Source organism: Balaenoptera borealis, assembly GCF_965194805.1.
Source record: "Balaenoptera borealis genome assembly, chromosome: 7".
NCBI lineage: Eukaryota > Metazoa > Chordata > Mammalia > Artiodactyla > Balaenopteridae > Balaenoptera > Balaenoptera borealis.
This window is the reverse complement of record NC_138864.1, coordinates 119093216-119121120: the sequence shown is the minus strand read 5'-3', so window position 1 is coordinate 119121120 and position 27905 is coordinate 119093216. Positions and strand designations below refer to the sequence as shown.

The 27905-nt window shown below is 47.0% G+C and overlaps 1 protein-coding gene across 1 annotated transcript; it reads right to left on the bottom strand.

Annotated features, from left to right (window-relative positions):
• Positions 1 to 2065: 2065 nt before the first annotated feature.
• Positions 2066 to 27760, bottom strand: ARHGEF5 (Rho guanine nucleotide exchange factor 5). Its single transcript, XM_082400457.1, has 15 exons — positions 27608 to 27760; positions 17838 to 20955; positions 17201 to 17252; positions 16717 to 16781; positions 16253 to 16506; positions 11264 to 11424; positions 10588 to 10740; positions 10155 to 10284; positions 9835 to 9909; positions 9314 to 9403; positions 8009 to 8166; positions 6828 to 6989; positions 5329 to 5399; positions 3649 to 3753; positions 2066 to 3013 (listed from the first exon to the last, which is right to left on the bottom strand). Exons 2-15 carry the CDS (start codon positions 20941 to 20943, stop codon positions 2856 to 2858), a joined length of 4740 nt encoding a protein of 1579 aa, XP_082256583.1. The 5' UTR covers positions 20944 to 20955; positions 27608 to 27760; the 3' UTR covers positions 2066 to 2855.
• Between the last annotated feature and the right edge of the window lie 145 nt (positions 27761 to 27905).

Here is a 27905-nt window from a genome sequence, read left to right as displayed (position 1 = left end):
GTATGTAAAAGAAGGAGAGCCTGTGAATGTAATTTCTTTACATTTTCAAAGACTTTTAAACAACTTCTATCCCAAAGGCTAATTAAAAAAAAAAAGAATCAGTCATCCTAGGACCAAAATCCATTTTACCTCGTGTCGTGGATATAGAAGTTGTTTAAGAGAAAACAAAATTAGGGAGAATAAACACATCTCAAACTATGAGCCTTCCGGATACTAACATGCAAGCTGATCTTATTAAAGTCATTATAAATGACATTTTATAAATGACAGAGCAAGTACTGCACAGTAAAAATCTTAAGATCACAGTTAACTCTAAGTGAAAAGTTGATGGTGAAAATAAACTTTACAAAGTAGTACTCTAAGTTGTGATTAGGTAAAAGTAACAGATGGAAATTCAATGTGGTCAAGGGCCCAAAGGAAGTGATTCAGCATATATCTATAGGATTTTAAGCTCCAAGCTTGTTACAATTCAGCAAAGGAGCAATAAAAAGGACTGTGGTTTGTCTCCTGAAGACATTATTCCTTCCTGGTTTAGCTCAAAAAAACCAACAAAATACTATATATTCATATATGCCTCAAATACAGTCTGTCCAAAAGGTGTTCGTTAATGGTTGTTTTCACAATTTCTCGTAAGAAATTGCTACGTTTCTAACACATTGATGCCAAGCAGGATTAAAGAAAAAATTGAGTTAAATTCTGGAAATCTGAAGAAGGAAGGAACAATAAGTAGAACTGTGCCCAACTTTCTGAAACCTAAAGTATAAAAAAATTAGTAATTCAATTCAAGAAAGATTACTCATACCTAAGCTTTTGTTGTTGTTGTTGTTGTTTTTAAAACCAAGGATCTAAAGACAAGTTGAAGCCAATTGTCTCTTAATTTCCCAGATTAGGTGAGAATAACCTGATTAAACAAATATATATTAAATTCCTAAAGACAGTTTCAGTCTTACAGAAGTCAGCTCTAAAGGTGCTCAGAAAGTCTTAGCGACTTCAAGCAAGGAAGCAATCATTCAATTAAAAAATTTTTTTACACGTGTATCATTCAGACGTTGATATTTTACCTCTCTGGGAAAATAAGGGAGAGTTCACCTGGAAAATATAAGGTTGGATATGGCTCTGTTTGAGCCATATGGCCAGTGTTCAAATACTGGTGTGAACAAAAAATTTGGATTATAATTACTGTTATTGCTATTAAGAAGAATCAGTTGTTAGTTTACTTATAATACATACATATTAATATATCATATATTAATAATAAAAAGCTAGCTTTATGAAAAGAGTGAAAAATCTCAATCGAACTTCTCTAAAGTCATCCCTATTTTCGATTTTTTTAGCAGTGTCAGCCTGTTTAGGATAAATTAATATTAACCCAAACTTAATTACTATAGTGATAACTTTTCTAAAGATTAAGCAAGCTAACTTACATTTGAGGATGGATTAAAAACAAAGTGTCTTATCAGAAGTGATATTATTGTGTCATATCATCATTAATTGGGTATAGGACAAAGTTTACCATATTATTCTTACCTTTGTACAAAGCTGCAATGCAAGGCTACTTTCGAGGCCCCCTAAAGATAAACCAGAGTGGTGGAATGTCCAGGGAAGAAGCACAATGAGCCCACTTAAAAGATGATGTTACCACCGCTGTATGAGGGCTCAACATGAGAAAAAAAGGTAAAGGGTGATGTTCTTCAACTGAGAAAGGCAACCTGAGGGGAGACAGAGAATCATATATCATAGAGTTGGATGGGAGTCTGGAGGCTACTTGGTTCGATCTTGCATTTTACATTTAAGGAAACGGAGACGTGGACAAGCTGCATTGTGGCCGGGCGGTGACAGGAGTTTAGGTCTCGTGACTTGGATTCTCAGACTCTTTTCTAGAATCTAGGATTCTAGGATTCTACCCCATGCTGCTTCTCACAAAGAGGATGAAACAGTGGTAATGATACCTTCACAATAACTCAAGTCAAAATATAAACTCATGAATGGTCAGAGTAGGATTTCCAAATCTACCTAAACTAGCTTAGACCTTAACTTGTGGGTGCAGTAAAAAAGAAGCTTTGAATGGGGTTTTCATCACCCATCAACTCACTTTAATTCCTTACACAACCTCTGAGGCCATAACAAGCAGAAAAACTGCCCAAACTCTCAGGAGTCAAAGAAAGAGTCGACCACTACCATAACCCAGGCACCATCATGGTCTTTCATGACACCTAAATCAAATAGCCTGGAATCCTCATAGGATTCCACGTTCTGAACCTTGTTCAGGGGTCTGGGGAGAAAACACTCGGAGAAGTGCCAAGTTTATTAGAGTGAGAGAGTATCACCCTCACATAGCCACCAATGGATCCCAGAGACGCAGGCACTGACCTCGCCCTGATAATTATGGGATATCTCTAGGGTTGGAAGATACCTTAAAAGGTCACCAGGTTAACCCTCCCAACTGATGTGTTCATCCCCCTTAAACAGCTCCCTCCAACGGGCTGAGGTCAGATTCTCTTTAACACACGGCCATGATGGAAACTCTGGTCACTGGAATTGGTACTCTGGAAGCAGAGAACGTTTAAGTACCGCAGGGTAGTAGAAGTAAAGTTCCTTGGCTTAGGCCCCATTGGTCCCTTTTCCTATGAGAAAAGGTTCCCAGAGTCCAGTGCAAAGTCCCTGAAAATCCCCCCACCAAGCACAAAGCACAAAAAAAGGAGGCCTGGGACTAGCGACTGGCAGCTCGGTGTTATCCTTGGGTTTCAGAAGGTCTAGTTCCTGGTGCACAGAAGGCCTCTGTTGCCAGATTCTGGGGCCAGGCCTGTCCAGGAACATCTTGTCTTTAAGCTCAGGGGATTCCTCCCACAAAACAGCTAGGTTTCCTGTTCCACCAGCTGTAGTCTGGCAGTCTTGACTCGGTGGGCTTCCTTCAGGTTCCGTGCACGGACCTCTGGGTTGGAAATGAACTCCACTTGCTGTACAGGGAACCAGCCTTGCTCCCCATCGGAGAGTCTCACGCCCTCCAGCCAGCCTGTGGGCACAAGGTGGGTGGGAAGAAGAATTACCTGGAAAAGACCCACAACAATTTCCCCCAGACCTCCTTCCCAGAAATTCTTCCGAACTGTAAGGCTGAAAGGACTGGAGAGGCCGCAGCACGGGAAATCCAGCCGCCCCGTGCACTCACCCTGGCTGCTGTATGTCTGGCACAGTCTACAGCTGCCTGCTCCTGAACCTTCTCCACTCTTACCACTTGCACTGTGTTCTCCCCAAATATATGTTGAAGTTCTAAGCCCAAGTAACTCAGAATGTGGTCTTATTTGGGAATAAGGTTGTTGCAGATGTAATTGGTAAAGTTAAGATGAGGTCATCTTAAGGGGAAGAGATAGAGCTTGGAGTGATGCTGCCACAAGCCAAGGAAGCTGGGGCCACCAGAAGCTGGAAGAAGCAAGGAAGGACCTTCCCCTAGGGTCTTCAGAGGGAGCATGGCCCTGCCAGCACTTTGATTTTGGACGTCTAGTCTCCAGAACTATGAGAGAATACATTTCTATTGTTTTAAGCCACCCAACTTGTGCTACTTTGTTAGAGCAGCCCTAGGAAATGAAGACATCCACCCTTAGTGTCCCACCTTCAATGCCCAGCCTGCTCCTCATGGATTCTCCCTCTTACCATCACTGCTTTGCTGAGTCACCATCACCACGTCTGCCTTCTCTAGTGCCAACTCGTCATTCTCTCGGGGTTTGTAAGCTCGAAGGCACTGTACTTGTGGTGACTCTTTGGAAGAGAAGAGTGTGAGAGAGGTTAGGAAAGGCAGGCGACTAGAACATGAGAAAGGACTTGCAGGGGGAGCTTGGGAGGACTTGGGAGAGAGAAAGTTTGGGCTGTTGAAAGTTACACACAAGAAAGACAATTGGAAAAGTCTTCATCTTCTACCAGGGAACAAAATGGTTGATAAGGAAATAGAAATGCCAGACTTGAAATGAATCAAAAATTCTATTTCCCCAGCGAAGATGGAGAAATAGGTTGTGACCACCTTTTAGTGACTCATTATTACAAATAATTGATATTCTGTTAAAGATCCATCTTCCCACTGAAACCTTCCCTGATTCTTTAGTCCTCAATGGATTCTAAACTCCTTTAAAACTGACTGTTTATGGCAAACCATTTATCTTTTACCTAATTGTTTCATGTTTGTGTTCTGCCTCTCCAACTAATTTGCAAATTCTGAGTCTGTGACTCATTCTTCATTCTCTTCGTGGTACAAGATGTGGGACTAGAAGAGACTTATCCAGTGGGGTTCCAGGTATGATCTAAGCAAGGCACTGAACACCCTTCCTCATCTATAAATGACTGAGTTGATCAAGGAAATTCTGGATTTTTTGTATTTCTATATCTTCGTGAACGAGGAGAAATTTCCACAGTTTTGAAGCTCCAAATAAGATGTCCCGGAGTATGCCTGACCCACAGCCTTCTATCGTACATGGGTTTATGGCTCTTTCTACTCTACCACACTGCACTGGCTCTCTTAGAAAATAAACAGAACACTGCATTGTTATCTGTACTTGTATTTCCAAAGCTCATCCATATCTGCCATTCACAAGATCACAGTGAAGGAGGAAGAATTATCTCGCCTTCCTTACCTACTGGGGAACTGAAGCCTAGCAGACGGATTGCGCACTGACCAGAACTCCATTTACAGCCTGGCTCTCCTACTTCCTTTTACAAAGTCCCCTGTATCTGTTTGTTCTTTTGAGTCACTAAAGGCTCAGTGCTCCTTTGAATTCAGTTCCTCTCGGATATGAATTAGAGAATCTTTGCTGGAGGACAGCTGTGGGGCTTACATGAGACCGAGAAGTCCATTCTTAGCATGAATGCAGACGCTTCCTAATGTGTGTGCCTGTGGTTGCCCGTGAGTACCCGGAAGCCTGGGGTAAAGGCAGTGTCTCAGGTCATCCTGTACAGGAGGGGTTGTGGTCAGGACAAATCTACTGTGTTGCTATCCTCCCCAACCCCTACTCCAGATGGACTCTCTCCCCCTATTTCCCCAAGACCTTCAAGTCAGTAAAACCTAAATATCTATCTAATCTACAGATATTTTAAAAGAGCAAACTATTGCCCAAGGCAAGGAATGTATGGTGCTGGGGAGGAGGCACTGCCCTGGTGACGAGCAACTTTAAGCAGATGCATCTCAGGTGTTTAAGTTCCAGTGACCAGCCCTCCACTCTGAAATTCTGGACAAAAGCAATAAATAGAAGCCTCCCTCAGTTACTACCCAACGTCCTAAACTCCTGCATCTAAAGGAGACTTCTGACCCCACCATTTTTCTCTCCCTCTTAGACCTTCACTCACCATAACACTCCAGAAGGTCCAACTCCTCTCTTGGCATGGCCAAGGCTGAGATCCAGCGAAGCTTTTCACTTCTAGAAAACAAAGCAGGGTCACTGCTTCAACTTCACCTCTGGGCGGTATAGGACAGGGGCCAATGATAGGGAAGGGAAGGGACCGTGGGAAAGACTTGTCTAGTTCAAAAAATTGTCTAGTTCAATGATATCCAGGACAAAAGTCAATGGGACTCCACTTGGATGGAAATTTGACAGGATCATGAACTATATGTTCATGTGTCTTGTCATCCTTTATCTTTCCCCCTCTCTTTCCAAGCTTATCTTCTTAATGGCATCTTGTATCTTTCAAGTAGGGGCATAAAGTCAACTGTCAATTATGCACATGTAGATTTTCCATTTTGGGAAGTGTACTAAGCAAAATGTTCATCTCAGTTGAGATTCCCGCTATCACTTTGCATACTTTTTGACACTCTTCTGCCTACCTTCCTTCAATCAAATATCTCAGAGACGAAAATTATTCTGTAATCATGATTAGATCAGGGAGATATATCTACTATTGTTTTGGTCATGTAATATAATCCAAGCCTAATTTTGTAATTATCTGAAGGTTTTTGTATTATCTTAGCCTCTGCTTCCAAACATCCTGGAGTAATTGAGAGCTGACACTATTACTGCTCCAGGAAGATGCTGCCCAAAGTGCTAGACAAAGAACATGAGTCTGTATCTGATTACTTGACTTAGGTGACGTTTTGCACCTGTACCAGCCCCTCTGTTCCATAAATGAGGGCAGGTATTATTGATCCTACCCTGAAGTGTCTTCTAAGGGACAAAAATGCAAAGTGTCTACAACATGAGGATGTTCAGACCACGAAGTATCTTGTCAAACTTTTTAAAGAAGAGATTTCTTATATCTTTTATAACAGCAATAATAGCTACAATTGTTCATTAAGGTAGGAACTGTGTACCAGATTTTATAGGTATTATTTTTAATACTCTTCACAGTGTTTATATGTGTGAATGTATTTTATTATTAATAATATTAAAAAGATGAGCAAATCAAAATTCTCAATACTATGGATTTCTGCTCAGCAGAGCACCAGGTTGGAAGGTGGGAGCAAAGAAAGCTGAAGGCACCCCAGTGCTTATCTTTTTCATGTCTTATTCACATATATGCCCCCCCAGCCTTGGGCACTGAGGAATTTCTGGCTTATACACGTTCAGTTGCGGACGTCAGTAATCCAATTACAGACTTTGTCCTTCTTAGCATAATAGACGCTAAGCCTTGGTAGTGACAGCGACTTTACACCTTCTCCCACCCAGTCTCCTGTAAGTCATTTATTAGCTCTAGGAGTTTGGGTTCAGGATGCTCTTTAGATGCTCCCCAGTCCAGAATGGACTAAGCAGTACTGTGGCTGTTTTCTGGACACATTTTCTGCCTTGGTCCCACTTCCTTGCCAGGCTGTCCTCCCTCCCTTCCCCCAGCTCCCCTGCCCAGCCCCATCTCACTGAGTCTCGGTGCGGAAGAGGAACTCGGCCTGGGAGCCCTGCGCATTGTCCCGCAGGAAGAGTCGGAAGAGGTTTTTGTGAGGTCCATGCAGCTTCATTTCACACTTTTCCCCTCGGACGGAGGAGAAGGGAGCATGGTCAAATACCAGGAAGCGGCTACCCCTGCAAAACACAAGGCTTTTCAGCCTGACTCTAGGGTTATCATGCTTCCTCCACCCTCTTATCTTGCCAATTCAAAATCCCTGGCCTTGGGCTTCCCTGGTGGCGCAGTGGTTGAGAATCTGCCTGCCAATGCAGGGGACACGGGTTCGAGCCCTGGTCTGGGAGGATCCCACATGCTGCGGAGCAACTAGGCCCGTGAGCCACAACTACTGAGCCTGCGCGTCTGGAGCCTGTGCTCCGCAACAAGAGAGGCCGCGATAGTGAGAGGCCCGCGCACCACGATGAAGAGTGGTCCCCGCTTGCCACAACCAGAGAAAGCCCTCGCACAGAAACAAAGACCCAACACAGCCATAAATAATAAAAATAAAAATAAATTAATTAAAAAAAAAAAAAACATGTAGCTACTGTGAGAATTAGTGGAATGATACAGTAAGGTGTTAAGTGGTACTAAAAATATCATTTAAAAAAAGAAAAAAAATCCCTGGCCTTAGCATCTGCAGCCTGCAAATTCTCATAAAAACCATAAGATGGTGTCAACTTGCTCCTAGGAGAGATTTGTCAATGGCTTGGCAAAGCACATATCCAGTGCAACGGATGCTTTACCACTTTACAGAGTTGAAGAAACAGAGCCAATATAAAGTTTCTAAGGCCCTCAGGACCAAAGAGTTAGGATCTGGAAGTGGCTAAGTATCGATGCTAGGCTAGTAGGCTGAGCCCAGCCCAAAGAAAGCACCAATAGACTGATGTGAAAATGTGATAAGCTAATTTGCTGCATTTTGCTGTGTGTCTATAACATGGTCCAGGTCCTGCCAGGTGATCTCGGGACATAATTCGGTGGGATCCCCTTTTTTGCTGTGGACCATTTTCCTCCTCTCTGGGTCATGACCTGGACTCCATGGGGTGAGCCACTGAGAAGGGCTCCTCTATAGGAACATGACCCTTCCCTGTCCCTTTAGTTCTTCCCTCCCGCCTCCTCCTATTTTCCCCTTGTGCTCTGGCCTCCCATTCCAGTCACTGACTCTCGGGGCCGAGACAGCAGCAGACAGTCATTGAAGAGGTGCAGGTGGACCGGGCGTGCGTTCAGCTTCCGCCGCAGCCCTGGGGAGATGCTGAACTCCAGGGCTGTCAGCTCCCCACTCTTCACCAGCCAGCGTGACTGTGAAATGAGCGGGAATATCTACAGAGCAGGGAAGAGAAAGAAGATGGTGTCACAGACAGGACAAGCATGAGGCTTTCTCCCAGGCCTGCCCTCCTCACCATGCCTCTTCCTCATAAGTCCCACCCCTGACAATCATCTCTTTCACATCTTCCTTCTTGCTCATAACCCATCCACTTAAACTCTGTTTCTCTCGGAACCGTCTAACTACCATTGTCTACTGCTGCGTGGCTCCCATGTCCCCAGCTCAGGCAAATGGAAGGTGCCTATGGTCCATCCCAGGAGAGTGACTACATGAGAAAGCTCAGCCCTAGAAGCTGGAACTGAAGAAGAGATGGGAGAACCCAACTGGGGCATGTGAACAAACAAAGCAGAGAACAGTATGATATGTCTCTTAGAAGTTAAAAGTTTAGGGTGGTTCTGACATCTGTTCTTTCTTCAATTATAACCAGAGACAGGAGAGGAGCAGTCGGAATCAGATGTGGGGATGAGAATAAAGAGAACTAGGTGGGGTCTGCCTAGAGCTGGAGTTTGGGTAGTGATAAGGGTATTGAACAATGATTAATATGTAGATAAAGGATTTTCCCTCTCTTCTTGGGAGGTAAGGATGGTATCTGTTCTGAGCTGAAATTTGAATGTGGAATGTTTATTTTATATTTGTATTTGGATGAGAGATTTTGGCTCTATATTTGGATTCAATTTTATGTTGCTTTGGTTAGACTAGACGGAGACGTAATAAAATATTGAATAATTCAAGTACCAAAAATATATCTTTATAAAGGCTTACATTGATAAGTTCTCTCTCATCTGCCCAGTTCCCAAAGGCACTCTCTCCCCCTCAGGTAACCACTGTCCTTTATTTCTTATGTATCTTTCCAGAGTTTCTTTTTGTATACACAAGCAAATGCATATACAGATTTTTACCCTACTTTTTCACCAAAGGTAAGATACTATATAATACACATAGTGCTGCATTTCCCCTTTTTCACTTAACAATATATCATGGAGATTGAAGTAGGCATTTGGGTACCCCAGAAACAGGGCAGAACAGAAGGTGTGCAGAGATGAGGTTAGAGACTGGGATACCGTGAGCAAGATGCTTCTGTGATAGAAGGTGAGCTGTGGGATCTGCTTCCCGGCAGGGTGGGGACCCAAGGGACTAACTTACTCTGCACTCAAACTCGATCTTCTGGCTCAGGTAGATCAGCTCCTCTGTCCGTCGCATCCGCTGGACGTTATTATTGCAGTCTCGGATCAGCTGCGTGTTCAGCAGGGTGAAGAGAGAGGAAGAGATCCCTGTTAGAGGCTTTGGCTTTGTGTCCCCTGCAAGAAATCTGGAAACTGGTTGTGATAGCTTTAGTCTTTCCACCAGCCTGGAAATGAGCCAATACAGCAAGACGCTGAAGCTCTAGGACTATGGTATACTTTGTAGAGACCTGACAGAACATTGCTGGGCTTCGTGAAAGTAAGATTTAATCTGGGGATTGTGGTAGGAGAGCATAGTCCCTTGGCATGGAGTGTCCTTGAGGCTGTGGGGTGTGAATGCTTGGAGGTTTGGTGGGTGCAGTGAGGTAGCTGAGCAATCCCGTTATCAGGGGCCTGTACTTTCTGGAGTCATGGGCCGGGGCAGGGGAAGAGGTCTCTGTGAAGGACCATCGCGGGGTCCGAGTAGGGGTGGTAGCCGCCTACCTCCTCCAGGGCGTGGTGTGCCTTTGTGGCCTCTGCTTCCTCTGAGGAGCCAGGCTGTGTTCTCTTCAGAATGTTCTACAGAACAAACCGTAGGCGGGAGCCAGATGGAAAGAAAGGATGGGCAAACAGGAAGAGGTGATTGAGGGTGGGTGAATGGAGAAGTTCAGGAACAAAATTTTAGCAGCAAACATTTCTGAGAAAGAAGAGTGGGGGTGGTGATACGGGAGACGGCTCACACTGTCCACAGGGGGTGGGAGAGTGGCAGGAGAATGGACAGTCCTTTGGATTCAGGCGGTGGGCTGAGGTGGGAGCTGCATTACCTGTAGCAGCAGCTTGAGACGGGTGATGCGCTGGAAGGGCAGAATGAGAAAGGACTTGAGGGAAAGGCGTTGGCAGATGGGGTCACTCTCCAGCTTCTCCAGGACCTCTCGGAAACTGCTGTTGCTATTCCTGTGTGGGCAGGGAGCCTTGGGTGAGGAGGGGTTGGTGAGTACTGGGGGACACAGTGAAGGCGTGGGGAGTGGGGGCTCCGTGGAACGCCTGTAGGTTGGGAAGGAATGGTGGGGTCCAACGTACAGGAGCCCCAGATGTGATGGCTGAGGGCGTCTGATCTGCAAGCGGGGTGGGGCTTGAGATCACAGAGCAGGCACAAGAACATGTGCTCTCTGGGTAGCCCTCTGGGCTGGGTATTGGGGGTCTGGTGCAAGGTCATCGCAGGGCCCACGTGGGGACGGGATGGGGATCAGGTCTCACAGCAGGCTTTGGAAGGTGCGTTCCTGGTAGGTCTGGTTGGTGACATAAGGCAGGTAGACCCGGCGGAAGTTGGCGGCATGGCTCAGGACCACATCACACACTTGGAAGGTGAAGATGTTGCCCTCAAAGTTCTCTTCCAGGTCTGAAAGGAACCTGTACAGGATTAAAACAAGTCTCATCAGACTTGTGGGTCTCAAGCGAGGAGTCAGCTGACCCCTGCTATAGCTTGAGCTTGCTACTTCTTCCCTCCATTAGTCAATAACTTCTACTGACTGTCCTTAGCTCTGTGCCGCTTGCCATGCACTAGAGTTCTCTCCAAGGCTGCCGCTCATTTGCCCCTGATCTAACTCTCTGGTCCTAATATCCCATTTCTTGTTCTTTTCATCCTGTTCTGGTTTTCTGATCTTCGGATGTTTCCCACCTCATCTCCAACGCTCTGCATGCCCACAGCACATCCAAAACCTCAACCCAGGAAGCATTTCTCATTCATTTATCCATTACTGTTCCCAACCACCCACTCACATTCTCCTCTCTTTGCTCTCTCTATCCCTGTAGCCACTGGGAATCATGGAGGGAGCAATGAGAGGGTTCTGAAAAAGGAAAAAGCCAATGAGAGGTTTACAGACTAAACAGAGTGAGGCTGAGTGAGTGGTATTTGGGAGAAGGGGAAACTCACATGGTGCTGACGTCACGCACATCCTGTAAACGAGAGAAGAGCCATTGATGATCCTGGTTGGAAAGGGTGGCCCGCAGCTGCTCTGAATGTTGGAAATGATCCACGGCTATATGTAGACTGCGCAGGTAGGAGGCCTCTGACACAATCAGCTCAAATTTGGCCTAGGAGATAAGGGAGGAGGAAGACTAATTAAAAACATTTATTGAATCCCTGACGTATGTTAGCCACTGTGTAATATTTCAGGGGTAGAGCGGTTAACAAGACGGATCCTTTTAGAGCTCACAGTCAACACCAGAATCCAACCTGATATCAGGGAGGAGAGAGAAAGAACCTTTGAAGCTGAGGGAAAAACATGTGCAAACCCTCAAAGGTGGAAGAGAAAAAGATGCTTTCAAGAAACTCAAATAAACTGAGTATCCTTGGAACCAAGTGTACCAAAGTAGTGGCCGGAGATGAAGCTGGAGAGGCAGAGAGGAGGTCTGGAGGATTATGTAAAGAAGGTAAAATAGCTTAGACTTAAGACAGTGGGGAAATGAAAAGAGGCTTTATGTATGGGACTAACTTGATCTAATTTGTTTTCTATCATATAAAGATATTTCTGCGCACAGTAGGAAGAAAAGATTAGAGGGGGCAAGAGAGCCATGTTAGGGAACCGTTATAGTAATTCCAGAGGAGAGATGAAAGTCTAAATAGCCATGGGGATGGGGAGAGGTAAGCCAATTTCATAATTATATAGGAGAGAGATTTGGAAGGGCTTGTTTATTTGCTAGAAATAGGGGCTGAAAGAACAGAAAGAGTCACAGCTAATGCCTCAGTTTTTGAGTTTGGTAACTGGGTGAATGACAGAGTTCCTTACTGAACTAGAGAACTCTGGAAGAGGAACAGATTTAGGGGATGAAGGTAATTTGAGGTTTGAGGAGCAATGAAAGGAAGCAGGATGTTTGAGGAGATGGTGCAATTGTGGTTTAATGGAAACAGCCCAGTTATTGGGAAGTTCCAGCAGGAGACACAATGACTCACAGCCCTATTCTCTAGCTGGCCTGGTCATGCTCTTCATCCAAGTATGCAGCTTTAAGACAGATGCATGGACAGGAAAGAGAAAGAACACACACACACCGTGGTGATGACTTGGATAACTAATGACATGGCTGGAGGCCGCTCACACACGACAACACTGAACCAGGACACTGAAGGTTCATTTGCGTCCTGGCTCTAACATTCGCCGAGTATATCACTTTGGGTGGCTCATGTAACCTCTCTGAACCTCAGTTTTCCTATCTGTATAGATATAGTGACCCTCTCCTCACAAAGATGTTGTGACAGTCAAAAGAAATGGAGTCAGTGAAAGCACTTTTTCCCAGAAGTGCTAATTCAGGAAAGGAACATATGTGTTCCTATAAGTATAGAGGCTTTTCTTCTCAGAAACGTGAGACCAGGCCTGGCCTAGGAGCCCTGGTGGACTTCCTTGAATTCTGGAGTTGGTGAAAGAGAGCTAGGGTTCATATCATCTGCCCACTGTTTGGGCCATAAATATGGGCAGACCAGTGATTTTCTAAATATCTTCCATATGCTTTAAAAGTTGAGGTCAGCACAAGGCCCCCAAGTGTGAGCTTCAAAAAACCTAAAAATGTATACCTGTTTGGCTTGGTAAAAGCACTGTTTATCCATAAGTCCTTACGGCCAAAATTTTACTCCTTCCCACTTCTGAAAGAGGGAGGATATGGCACTAATGTGTATCAAACTATACACCAGATACCATGCTAAAAGCTAAATATGTGTTGTTTCATTTAAACCACACAGCAACCCTGAAAAGTAGTCATTATTATCCTTGATTTTTAGATGAGTAAACTGAGATTTAGTGAAGTTATATACCTTGCTTAAGGTTACACAGCTAGTAAATGGTGATCCAGGATTTAAATCCAGGTCAGCCTGATTTGAAATTAAAGTAGTAAATGTTTTGTAAACAGTGTTAGGAAATGTTTAATCTCATTACTTTACAAGTAGCTGTCCAGTTTTCCCAGACTTATGAAGAGACTATCTTTTCTCCATTGTATATGCTTTCCTCCTTTGTCATAGATTAATGGACCATAAGTTTGTGGGTTTATTTCTGGGCTCTCTACTCTGTTACATTGATCTATGTGTCTGCTTTTGTGCCAATACCATACCATTTTGATTAGTGTACCTTCATAGTATAGTCTGAAATCAGGGAGCATGATAACTCCAGCTTTGTTTTTTTTTCTCAAGATTCTTTTGCAATTTGGGGTCTTTTGTGGTTCTGTATAAATGTTAGGGTTATTTGTTCTAGTTCTATGAAAAATATAATGGGTATTTTGATAGGGGTTGTATTAAATATCAACTCAAAATGATTTAAAGGCCTAAATGTAAGACCAGAAACCATAAAACTCCTAGAAAACATAGGCAGAACACTCTTTGACAAAAATTGTAGCAGTATTTTTTTTGGTCTGTCTCCTAAGGCAAAATAAACAAAGGCAAAATTTTTTTAAATGGGACTTAATTAAACTTAAAAGCTTTTGCATAGCAAAGGAAACCATCGACAAACAAAAAGACAACCTATTGCAAATGATATGACCGATAATGGTTTAATACCTAAAGTATATAAACAGCTCATAAAACTCAATATCAAAAAAGCAAACAACCTGACTAAAAAATGGACAGAAGAACTGAATAGACATTTTTCCAAAGAAGATATACAGATAGCAAACAGGCACATGAAAAAATGCTCAACATTGCTAATCATCAGAGATATGGAAATCAAAACTATAATAAGATATCACCTCACACCTGGCAAAAAGCTATCATCAAAAGGTCTACAAATAACAAATACTGGCAAGGATGTGGAGAAAGAAAAGGGAACCCTAGTACACCATTGGTGGGATTATAAATTAGTGTAGCCACTATGGAAAACAGTATGGCAGTTCCTCAAAAAACTAAAAATAGAACTACCATATGATTCAGGAATTCCACCCCTGGGTATATATCAAAGAAAATGAAAACACTAATTCAAAAAGACTCATGCACCCCAACGTTCATACCAGCATTATTTACAAGAGCCAAGAGACTGAAGCATTATTTACAAGAGCCAAGATAATGAAGCAACCTAAGTGTCCATCAACAGAGGAATGGATAAAGAAGATGTGGTATATATATATATATATATATATATATATATATATACACACACACACACTGGAATATTACTTGGCCACAAAAATAATGAAATTATGCCATTTTCAACAACATGGATGGACCTAGAGAGTATTATGCTTAGTGAAATAAGTCAGAAAGAGAAAGACAAATATTCTATGTTACCACTTGTATGTGGAATCTAAAAATAAAACAAACAAATGTATATAACAAAACAGAAACAGACTCGCAGATATAAGAACAAACTAGGGTCACCAGTGGGGACAGAGAAGAGGGGAGGGGCAAGATAGGGGTATGGGATTAAGAGGTACAAACTACTACATATAAAATAAATAAGCAACCAGGATATACTATATAGTACAAGGAAATATAGCCATTATTTTATAATAACTTTAAATAAAAAATATAAAAATATTGAACCACTATGTTGCACATCTGAAACTAATGTAGTATTGTAAATCAACTATACTTCAGTTAAAAAAAAAAAATAAAGTGGTAGACATTTTTTGATTGATTACTATGTACTAGGAACTTTTTAAAAATATTTTTTTAATTGAAGTGTAGTTGATTTACAGTGTTTCAAGTGTACAGCAGTGATTCAGTTGTACATATATATATATATACATGCACATACAGGTATACACACATACACACACATATATATATTCTTTTACAGATTCTTTTCCATTATAGGTTATTACAAGATATTGAATATAGTTCCCTATACTACACAGTAGGTCCTTGTTGTTTATCTATTTTATATATAGCAGTGTGCATCTGTTAATCACAAGCTCTTAATTTATCCTCTCTCCCACCCCGGGTAACCATAAATTTGTTTTCTATGTCTGTGAGTCTATTTGTATATATATACCACATCTTCTTTAGCCATTCATCTGTTGATGGACAGTTAGGTTGCTTCCATGTCTTGGCTATTATAAATAGTACTGATATGAAGAGGAACTTACCTTTTTTTGATTCTCCCAGTAGCTCTTTGCAACCCAGTTTTACAAATGAGAAAACAGAAACTTAGAAAGATCAAGTAATTTGGCCAAAGTTAAATAGCTAGCAAATATTAACGTGGGCTTCACATCCAGGTCATTTAAGCCAGAACCTAAATACTTAAACATTGTTCCATAATGCCTTTCCATTGTGCCATATTGTCTTGCCAGGAAGAAAGGTTTTAACCCATATTTTAGATTGATTATTAAGATACGCTCTCCATGTAAAACATATTAATGGTAGTAACTTAACATCAGACCAACAGCCTTTCCTATAGTCTTGCTATTGGAAGTAAGGACCAAGCAGAGACTGATGGTCATTCAAAAGCCTCTAGAAGACCAAAATCACAGGACAGTTGCAAGGTCCACTCTTCAAGGGACCCAACAAAAAGCCCCTGCATGCTCCTTGGTTGAAGAGGAAAACTTTAGTGTAGACTGAAACCCTGGTTGAAGAAGGAAATTTTAGTCTAGCCTGAAGCTAGACTAACTAGAATAACTAGATTAACTCCACACGCCTCCCAACAAACTCAGGGGCATCATGGTCACTTTGTATGAGCTCAAACCAGTAACAGGGAGGAGTTAATGGGCAATGGCATGAGGAGGTAGAGAGGAGGGAGAGTGGGGACATTCAGAAAGCAATTCAGTGGGGATGACCCACCGTCATGGTGTGCACGTGTGCGTGGTGAATACGTGTGTGTGGGGAGTACGTGGTAAGGACAGCCCGCTCGTAGTGGTGGTGGGGAGTAGGAGATAAGGACGAGAGCAGTGAGACTTTGCTTTCCCTCCTGTAGCCTCTTCCCCTGGCCCACCCTGCCCTGCTAGGTACCTCCTGGAGTTTTTGGTCGTCGTGGGTCATGGAGAGCAGCACGGTGCTATTGCGCACCACGGGGATCTCCTGCCAGAGGGAGCCACTGGAGGCCATGGAGAGGCGTTGCAGGTAGGACTCCGAGGAGACCAAGGCCTTTCGGGGCTGCCGGGGGGAGGCGGGCTCCGGTGCCTCTGTCAGGCTGTCCAGCCGCTGCTGGCTCTGGATCTCCTTGTTCAGAAACACATCGCTGTACTCCTGGTAAAGCAGCTGAGCTACAGGGGTGAAGAAGCATGGGAGAGGGAGAGAATTAGGGAGCCGCGGAGTTGAGGCACAGAAACAGAAGCCACCAAGCTGCTTCTGGCTCTCCTGGCATCTCTCTCTCCCTACAGATATCCCTGCCCCACTGCTGATAGCCAGGAACCCCTCTCCAGTCTTGGGCAGAACACTCGTGTGGGTCCACAGTTCTGTTTCAAGGTACTCACAGGAATTGATGAGCTTCGAGCAACGTCTTGAAAAGCCTCCCATCACCTCCTTTGGCTTTTTCTCCCTGTGGAGTCAAGAAGGGCTCTGTGGTGCTTGCTGGCCTTCAGACACGGAGAAGCCCCAGGTGACTACAGATAAGACAGTCTCTAACCACTGAATGTCAGGGCCAAATCCCCTGGAGAGGCAAGTTGTAGCCTGACCCACTTTTGGGTAGTTTGAAGCTTTTTTGGATGTCAAGCTTTTTTTACGGGGGTGGGGTTTAGTTCATGGGGTCAAATGGCCTATAGGGATGGGAGATTTGGACTCAGTTGATAGAAGCAGATAGATAAAAAAATCTCCCTACCCTGGAAACCTGGTGTCTGTCTCTTCCCCTCCTTAACCCTGGAAAAGACAGGGTCCCAGAACCTTTGTCAACTAATGAAAATCTCAGTATCCTAAGAAAAAAGAGTAAAACCGTATCCATTAGGAGAGAGGGTGACTCACCGAAAAACAATGGCGTCTGAAAGGCTAGGGGATTTTTCCACGGCTGGACCTCCTGTGTCGGAAAATGGAAATGGGTAAAGTAACTGAGACTTCAGAAGGGGCATTCAGACAGAGCCAAAGAACATAAGATCTAGAGTGGGAGATGCAGGCATCAGTGTGGGGCGTGGGGGGTGGCAGGTGGGTAGCAGGGCTCAGCTGGGAATCTGTGAGAGAGGAAAGTGCCAAAGTCGAAAGCATTTGAGGACAATGGTACCAGGTCTGTCCGCGTCCCTCGTGTCAGAATATGAACTGGACAAGTAGAAGATGCCTTCTCTTCTACTGGAAGGACATCAAGCAGGTGTTTGTAACTGGAAAGTAGTGGCGGAGTGAGGGGGGGAGGTCCGGAACAATCTTGGGAAAAAGAGATACACAATAAAAGCACACCATGCTTGGGTGATGGAAGGAGAAGAAGGGGCATCACCATGAACTCAGAGGGGGTCTCCAGGACTTTCCTCTGCCCAGGGGTTGTGTATGCGGGTGAGCGAAGCCAGCGGAGAGATCAGCAGGGGGCTGGGGGACAGAAGATGGACGAGGAGGAAAGAGCTGGGGAGCGCTCGGTCCGACACGGATGTCACCGCGGTCCTGGCTCCTCACTCACCTGAAGGGCCCTCGGGCAGGATGGAGGGTCTGCGCAGGCCCTGCCGATGCCAGTGCTTGTGCTTACTCGACCCCTCACTAGGGACCACTGCCTGTCCCCTGCTGCCCTCCGCTGGTCTCCCTGGGTCCCGTCTGTGAGGCCAGCTGGACGCCTTCTCCAGATGGGGATGGCCAGGTTTTTCTGGCTGCCTTGCTCGGCCTAGATCCGACCTCCTCAGGCCACTGGCTCCTTTTTGGGGCGCTGTTCTTCTCAAAGATCTTCTGGCAGAGACCTCAAACTCTTCTGAGGTGGGTCCCTGGGCCTCCAGAGTCCAGGGGGTGGTCAGGAAAGAGGGATTTACAAGAGCTGTCATGTTACTGAAAGCCATGCCAGGGGGCACTTCACTCTTACTCCTACTGGCGGGAACCAAAGAGTCTGTCGATCTGCCCGTGGCCGGAGGCCAGGAGACACGTCCCACCGAATGGGGAGTGGAGATGGTCCACTCTTGACAAACTGGCCTGGTCCTGGCCTCACCCCCTGAATTCCCGAGTCCCGCCTGAGTGCAACTGCTCCTCTCCCTGGACTTTGGGGGTAACGGTGGTGGTTCAGTAGGAGGAGTCACGATAGGGACCGGGGGGAGAGGCTTGTAGATCCTTGAGCTCCTCGAAGAAGAAACAGGAGAAGGTTGTGGCTGAGGCAAACCGGGAGTTGGGGGCAATGGCTTGTTGTATCGTTGCCTGGGAGAGAAAGAGGTCTGAGTATGGTAGGGGGTGTCCGGAGTGGAAGGCAGGGGTCGGTGCTGCCTTGCCACAAGGGGGTCAGGAACTCGGGGCAGTGGGCCTTTGAGGTGGCCGTGTAGCCCTAAACCTAGGGCCAGCGGCGGAGGATGGCTATACCGTCTCAGCGTGGGGACCACGGCAGAGCGATGGCTGTCTCCCTCCGCCGTAGAGTGGATGCGCCTCTTCTCCGGGGGAGGAGGGGGTGGAGGCTCACGGATCCTCATATCTACGGAGACAGTGGGTGGGGAAGAGCCACGGGCAGGAGATTCTGGGGCGAACGCTGAGGGATGTGTGGAGGCCCACGGCTGACCGCTTTGGGGGCTGCCAGGCCTTGCTGGATTTGAGGCAAATTCTTGAGAGTCCTGCCCTGGAGTGGGTAGTGAACTTGAGGATTCTGGAATGATGGCGCAGTCCCTTCCGCTTTTCCTGCCCCTTCTTGGGATCACAGAGCCATAGATGGCAGGTTTGGGGGGTCTCTGGGGCAACTCTGAGTGGGAGAAGGAGAGTGATATTCCCTCCAGGTCCGGAGTCGGCTCTGTCCCGTGAGAGCCCGGCAAGGAGTTGCCCCTCAGGTGCTGGGCCGCCCCAGTGCGGATGCCTGGAGGAGCGTGAGGGCTGGCCTGACCTGCTGAGGGGAAGCCGTGGCGCGCAGCTGCAGCGCTCTCAGGAGCCCCACAGGGAGGTGGGCTGTCGGCCGGTCGAGAGGCTCTGGAGGCTTCCGGAGAACATGCAGCAACCGAGGGCTCCCTCCTGGGGAAGGCGACCTGGGGGCCGGCAGACGATGAGGCAGTCACGCCGGGGGAGACTTCGGGAGGGCTGGGAGAAGCTGACACTGCTGTCCTTGGAGGGGTCGCAGAGACGCCCTCCCCTCCCCGGCTGGATGCTGTCCCCTTCCCCAGCTCAGAGCCCACTTGCTGGTTGTACTGAGCTGTTTCTTGGTCAGGCGACTCCGCGGCAGGAAAGGAATGAGGTAAAGAAATGAGCTGCTGGGACCATCCTGCCAGCTCCAGGGTAGGAGCTCCAGGGGACGGTTCCTCGGCCCTAGGCTCTGCCTGAGTCCCGGGGATCCTGGCTGTGGGACAACAGGCATCTGGAAACAAGTCGTGAGGAGAAGAGACCTCAGGGGCCACCAGAGCCAGTGCGGCAGGGACATCATGCTTTCCTCCTTCCTCTGTACGCCTCTCTCCTCCCCCTCCCCCCGGGGTGTCCCCATGCCCACCGCCAGGCTCCTCCTCGCTGCTTGACCCTACCTTCTCCTCCTGCCCCTCTACTGGCATCACTTTCCCCTGTAGACCCTGATCTTCTTGCTTCCCGGTGACTCTCACTGATTTCCCCACTAAGCTCTGATTCTCCTCGTATCGAGCCTCCACCGTACTCTCCTCTGGCCCCGTCAACTCGCCGCTCTTCCGTTCCCCTCGTTCTAGATCTCCGTGGCCCTGGGTCCTCCAGTCCCACTCACCAGAACTCAGACCTCCCAATTCCCCGCTACGGCCCTTGCTTTCTCCTTGTTCTGCAAGCATCACATCATCTTGACTCTGCTGCTCTTTTTGTCTCTGTTCTTCCTCCGTACCGCGAACCTGTTCTCCCATCTGCGCCCGCTCCCCCGAAAGCCCATCAGAACAAACATCCTCCCGCGGAGTTCCCGCCCCCTGAAGTCTCTCTTCCCCTTGCCCCTCGCCCTCCAGCTCCTCGGCCTTCTGGAGACACAGGGCCCCTTCTCTCTCTGGACTTCCCTGCCTGGCAGGTCCACTTTCTGAGTCCTGTGGCTGGTTGGTCTCTGCAGGGCGCTCTTCACAGCAAGGCCCACATCTGGTCTGGGCAGAGGTGTCTGGGGAAGTTTCCTCCTCTTCTTCGGCTTGTCCGGTTTCCAATATCAAAGAAGTGAGTTCTGGTCTAAATTCCACCTCCATGCTGCTACCCAGTTCACTGGATACTGAGGCCGTGTCTAGATATTCACCCTGGTTGGGGCAGGCCCAGAGCTCTGCGGGAGCTGGCGGCCTTGCCTGTCTATCTGCTGGGCGCTGGGGCCCTGCCTCCTGGTGCTCTGGAGGGTCACAGGCCTCAGCCATCAGGTTTTCCTGGTTGGTCTCCACATCTGCAGAGGCCTCGATGGGAAAAGAGGTCATGCTCTCAGTTGCACAGTCATTCACACCCCTTACGTGTCTCTGCTGGGTGTCCAAGAGTGAGTGTCTCCCTGCCCACTGATAGGATGGGTCCTCGCCCTCTTCAGCTTCAGGCTCCAAGGCAGGGGTCTGCCTGTTTCTCATGGGAGCTGCCAGGATAACACTGAATTCCACTCTGGCAGGAATGGGAGTCGAGGCTCCGTGTTGGGGCTCCTCAGCCTCCATCAGGGCTGAATCCTAAAGAGGAATAAGAGACAAACTTTCTATCCCCTCTTCTGCTTTTATGTATCAGAGGGACAGACCATAAAGTACAAGTGTGTGATGATTTCTTTGGTTCCATTTACTGTCATTCTTTGAGACAAAAAGTACTTCACAAAATAAGCAACAGCCTCTATAAAACTTGTCACTGATTTATTCATTTAATAAATATTTACCAAGTGACCCTTTCAGTAGTGGACAAGGCAAACAAAGACTGTGTCCTCATGGAGCCTTGTGTCTCTTGTGGGAGACACAGATGATAAACAATTAAATTAGAGCACAAGACCGTTGTCAAAGAGCACCAAGCATTCCCAGTGGTCATTACCCTCTAGATTGTATTATGTCATAGTGTCTCCCTGTCTACTCTCTGGGCACCAAGAGTGACTCAGCTCCATATAACTCCCCGACACTGTGAGTGACACACTCTAGATCTAAGAGCCCAGAGAAGCAGTGTCTGGAGGGGGATCGTCCACCTAAGCTGCTGAGGGGATTAAAACAGGTCTGGCCATTACGGCCAGTGTCTGAGGTACTACAGCATCGTGTAATCTCCTTTATAGAGGGTCTGGATTTCACTCATCTTATTTCCCACAGTGTCTGGCAGAGTCTGTAACTAATTAACAAAAAAATTGTTTTTCAATTATAGAGGCAGCTGTTGTAAAGCAGAATGATAACTAGACTTAATAGATGAGACCCAGAGCAGATCCAATGGGTACCCACTTCAATGAGGTCCATCAAACTGTGTACCCCTCACTATCTTACTCTCCCCTTCTCTCCACCAACCGTGTGAACTCTTCTCATTACTGCCCACGTTATTGACCTTCCACCTCTCTTTCCCACTTTGCAAAGAATTTACACACCAGCGGAGAGGAACTGCTTCAGTTTCTTGCAATTGAGAGAGACCCACACTTCACTGTGTCCACCTTGCCCCTCTGACAATGCAAGAGCATCCCTCCTCTCTAAGTGCCCCCTTCTTTAGCCTGCCTTTTCGGGACCTGATGCTATGGATTATCTCGTTCTTTCATACCTTCACCTTCTTTGTTGGAAGCATCCCACCAGAATTTAAGCATGTTCATGTCTTTCTCGTCTTTCCAGTGTGTAAATGGAATTCTTCACATCTGCTGTCTTCATATCCTCACATCTCACCTACCTCTAGCTGAGCTTCAATAGCACCACTCTGCCCATCTCTCCTACAACCTTAACTTGTTAACTCCAAACAAGACTCTATGGACGCTTATTTTGGTGGTTCTTGCCAGCATTTGACACTACATTGGACACAAATTTGACATTAGAAATACTCTTTCTTGTTATTTGTGAGACTACATTTTCCTGCTGTAACCCCTTAAGTGTTCCCCAATCCTCTAACTCGGTTACCGTGCTCCTCTTTGTAGCACTTATCAACCAGAGTTCACTTTACTTCTCCTCTGTAGCATTTATACAATTATAATTATATAGTTACGTGCGTATTTTGATTTATCATCTATCTCCAACAATAGGCGGTAAGCTTCACGAGATCAAAAACAATATCTGTGTTGCTCAACTGTCTACACCTAATACACAATACCTGGCCCAGACTAAGCCCTCAATAAATATTTTTCCATCACAGAATAAAATTCTTATTTCCCTCCTGGCCCACACTCCCCATATCTAATCAGTCACCAAGTCCTATGGACCCCGCCTCCTAAGTATCCCTCAAGTCTGTCCACTTCTTTCCATCTCCGCTGCTACAGCCTGGTCCACCCTGCTGCCCTTTCGTACCCAGGCCACTGCACATGGGGCACAGCTGGCCGCTGGCCTCCACACGGCTGCTTTTCCCCTATTTCCAAGGCATTCTCGCCCCAGCACCTGAGTGATCCTTAAAAGCCCCACTTCTAGTTTAAGTTCTTCAGTAGCCTCTTGCTGCCATTGGGATGAAACCCAAATATCCATTGTGGGTTACATGCCCTCCACAACCTGGCCTCTGCCTTCCTCTCTAGTGGACTCATCCCCTGTCAACACCTGTCGGTTTTCAGTCCCCTCAGCTCACCTCCCTCTCTCACCTGTAGGCCTTCACATGTGCTGCTTCTCTACTTGGAATCCTACTCTCCTGCCCAGAGAACCCTTTACTTCTTCTCACACTCATTGCACTTGTAGTTACAAATTTAGTGTCTATTTTCTAGGTTAAACCATGAACTTCATGAGAACACAGACACTGCCGTATTTAACTGCTCAATCCCTTCTGCCTGGGGCTTACCTGTCCCTCAACAAAGATTCACTGCATGGATAAATGAAGAAAGGAAGAACACAGAGTTAAAAGAGTGCTGTCCTACTTTTAGTTCTACTTTTTTTTTTGCATCTTGATAATTTTCACACAGTTGTAGAAATCATGGAATTTATCTGAACTTTCATTTTCTTATCTTTAGAAAGGGGATAATACACTCGCTTTCCAAGGACTTCTAACAAAGATTAAACATGACAACGTAAAAAATAAAAAAGTGCATTATTAACACTGATGGTAATAGAAATGTTAGGGATTGTAAGTATTGTTGGAGACAGAGAAAGAGAGAAAGACAGAAAGTGTAGGAGAGAAATACAGGATTTCTGAGCTGGAAGGACTTTTAGAGACACATAGAAAACTTCGCCTAATTTACAGATGAGGAAACTGAACTCAGATAACCTACGCACTTGCTCAAGTTTCCTAAGCAAATGCACAGGTGAACTCAAACCAGGGCCTCCTGACTTCAGTCTACCATAAGCAACCAGAAGTCCAGCTGTAAGAAAGCTGGCCAGTCTCTAGTCCAGAGAAGACCCTGGGGGCTTACAGAACTCACAGCTGCACCTGGACTCACACCTTTCCTGTCTGGTCTAGGCTTAAAGCCCCAAATGCCTGCTGTCCTGGAATAGTGCACGTGCATACACACTTGCATAAACATACATACATACACACACACACTAAACCACCCTTGCAGGGACTTCCCTGCTGGTGCAGTAGTTGGGAGTCCTCCTGCCAATACAGGGGACACGGGTTTGAGCCCTGGTCCAGGAGGATCCCACATGCCACGGAGCAACTAAGCCCGTGTGCCGCAACTGCTGAGCCTGCGCTCTACAGCCCACGAGCCACAACTACTGAGCTCACGTGCCACAACTACTGAAGCCCACACGCCGCAACTACTGAAGCCTACACGCCTAGAGCCCGTGCTCCACAACAAGAGTAGCCCCTGCAATGAGAAGCCTGCGCACCGCAGCGAAGAGTGGCCCCTGCTCACCGCAACTGGAGAAAGCCTGTGCGCAACAGCGAAGACCCAACACGGCCAAAATAAATAAAAATAAATAAATAAAATAAAAATAAACCACTCTTGCAGGTTCTACGCAGGAGAGCCTGACATCACCACGTGGGTACTTCCCTAGCCACCCGGCAGCTGTAGTATGTGACAAGCTCCTGGTCACCTCATAGACACAGATACCCATCTCTATGGGGTAAAGGGCCGTGTCTAACACAAGCGTAATGTGTAGAAGGGCTTTTACGTCCTTTTCCAGGTAATTGACACAGTGTGTGATTTGGCCCCTACATCCAGCCCTAAGTACAAAACATTATAATCACTACAGATGATACTGTGATGTGACGTGACCCTGTTTTCCCAACCACACGTTAAATAATATACTTACTCACCGTAAACACTTTCTGAAACTTGGCTCCCACCTGCCTAAGGAGACCTTGTGATTAAACCTGTAGCCTCCCCTCACTGGCACGTGTACTGTCCCGGCCCTATACTCACAGACACTCTCATGTCCTTAAAACGAGCAGCCTCTAAACACACAGCGTATTTCTGCTATACTCAGGTTACATCTACAGACAGCATGCGCTACGCGAACATCTTCAGTTCCACTCTAGTGACACAATGTGTGTCTGTCTCCTGCAACCCCACTGACACTATTTCTAACATTATCTTTACCCCTTTGGAAATACTGGTGGTCACCGGCTCAGCCCCCATGTCCCTGTACTTGGTCCTGTCCTATAATCCTATGACAATCAGGCATTACAAGTCTAGAACGTGACAAAGCTAAAAGAAATCTGTAAAACATGGTTTTGCTCACATAAGGGCATCAGGAGAGAGATTTGTTTTGCACTTCCCACTTTGTAAGAGTCACCTCCTCATCTTCTTCTGCACTGGGGGTGAATAATCATTTTTATCTGAGCACAGGCAAAGACAGAGCATGGCACCATGGCGATCTGGCCTCCCTCCAGACCAGGGTAATTTTTGCATCTGCTGCCCCTGTTCACATGCGACTTCTTTCAAGACAAAGCTCCAAGTCACCCCATTGACACAGCGTGTGATAGAATTCAATAGTCCCCTTAGAGCCCCCAATACCTTAGCTCTTGTCCATTTCAAGTCACCAGACATCAATCTGTATTTCAAAGATATCCCTCCTCCTTATCTCCCACCCCCATTACACTGCTTCTTCTTCAATCCAGTGTCAAGTGCCACGTGTACTTTTGAGGACCATGCTTCCTGGATTGTCTAGCAGTGTCAGTTTCAAATATTCTGACTTACACCACAAATCACTGAGATACTCCTGAGGTTACAACACTTCTGCATTTACACTGTATCGCCTATATGCTATTTTAGGAAAATACCCACCAAATCAAAAGAGATGTTCTCATTTTGATTTCAAAAATAAGATCACCACGTAGATGGATGCCGCTATTCACTGTTTCACATTATTGCCCTCAGTGCTACAAAGACATCAAAATAAGAGTAGCTTTCTGGACCACTAACTGCTAAGACCTGTGTTCTACCCATTTTAGGAAAGCCCCATCATCCAAGTGAAAACTGTAATAAACACCTCTATCTACCCCTAATGTCTGAAAATATCACATCATCCACTGCCTTGTAGCCCTGATGGGCTCACACAGACCATCATTAGTGGCAATGCTGAAATATACCCCACAAGCCCACCTGTGGCCCTGGTGCCATCCACACAGATGTGAGTGTGAGTGACCCGCTTGTGTCCTTAACATAGACCCTGACGGTCACCTTCTTCTGGTCCACCTTGTAGACACTACACATGACCAGCTCCTGTTCACTCCACAGACATGGTGAGTGACTCACCCCTGTCTACACCAGATTCTGTAAATCATCTGTTTGGGTTTACACCACTTGAGTGACACTTGAGTAACACTGATCCTGTTCTTGTCATACCACATAGTGACTGACCACACCAGACACCATGAATGACATGTTCCTGTCTATCCCACAGACACTGTGCTTAATGCAGCCACAGGCAACCCCAGAGAGACCGCGCTGTGGAGAGCCATACGCTCTAGGGACCCCTAATCTATAAAGACTCTTGACTATATTTAGAATCACTGTATCCTTTTGATAAGAGGGATTCCTTCCCCCACAGCCTGACTTCTCTCTCTTCCCCACCAAGACAATGACAGACCTTCCTCCTGCCGGACAGTCTCACTCAGAATTGACACCCCACATCCTTTCCCCTCCCCAGCCCCCCAAGAATCCCCTCAATGGACATGGCTCCAGTTTCAGGCCCACAGATTGGTTAACAAATGACCCCCATTTTGCCAGGGCCCAGGTGTAGATAAACCAGGAAGTCTGAACAAGGGGCCACATCAGGAGCTGTTTAGCCACGAGCTGAGATTTCTGGGGTAGCCAAGGATGCAAGACCCAGGACTGCAGTGGGGGAGCAAATGGGGGAAGAAGCTAGAAAAGAAAGTCACTCTCCCTCCCTTGTCTGTCGGACACACCTTTCCCTCTCAATCTGACAAGAGTCCCAGCCAGAGTTCACTCCTCACTCCTTGGGAGACAGGAGGGCAAATCTGTCTTGGGAATCCCGGATCCAGGAAGGAGAGCAGGGGCTGAGATCTGAGAATCCAGTGGCACCCAGCGGGATGGGCTCTCCTAGGACAGTCTTGCTGGAGGGAGGTTATGAATGGTGCTCTAGACCTCAGCAGGGTGTTCCAGCACCCCAACTCTGAAGAGCTCTCTTCCCACTTCCCCAAGTTCTGAATGCGATGTTGTGATCAACATGGAGCTTTGGAAGCCCTCCCCGTACGTGGGGAAACCGGGTGGAGGGCAGGGCAGGAGCCGTTGTTGTTTACAGGTTAAAGCACCTCGGCTAACAGGGAAGAGCTATGTACTTAGACATACACAGTATGCGAACCCATAGGAAGATAAGGGAAGGAAGGCCCAGGCCTGGTTAAGAAAAAAGGAGACAACAGAACATCTCCAGGGAGGGAGTACGTCCACAAAGGGAATCTCAGTGATTCCTTATTATAGGGGTTAGCTTTCCCCAGGGCCTAGCCTTTGAAGAAAGAGCCCTCATTACCGGCCCGCGGAACACCTAGGGGCAGGGTGCCCATTTGCAAGGCGGGGACCAGGCCGGAAGCAAATTTTTCCAGGCAAGAACCTTTCGTCCAGCTTCCCTCCTCTTCCAGACCAAGGTACTCGGTCCTACACCCCGGGCTCTGCCTATCTGCCCAGCCCCCCCTCTCCGGAGCCTGCGTCCCGGCACCCAGCCGCGGCAGGTCCCAAGGTGAAGGCCTAGATTCCGGCCCTTCCCGCCACTCCCTGACCTCCGCCGGGGCTCGACAGCCGCCCGCCGGGAGACGGGAGCCGCGGGGGAGGAGGGCACCCACCTGGGAAGTGTCACATGCTGTCCTGGCCCAAGAGTCCCCTCGGGTCCCCGGCGCCGGCCGGCAGTCCCCAGCGCAGGCCCCGGCCGCCCAGCCGCCCCGCCCGGCCGGGAGGGAGGGATCTGCTTCTCTTCGGAAGTTTCAGGTGAGGAAACCAGGGACACACCTTCCTGGAGGAGGGCCGGGGCCCGTCCGCGCCGCAGCCTCATTGGTGTGAAGGGAGCGCCCGCGTCAGAGCTGGGAAGTGCCGGCCGGGCCGGGAGGGGAGCGCGGGGCCGGCGGGACCGCGGCCGGCGGCGGC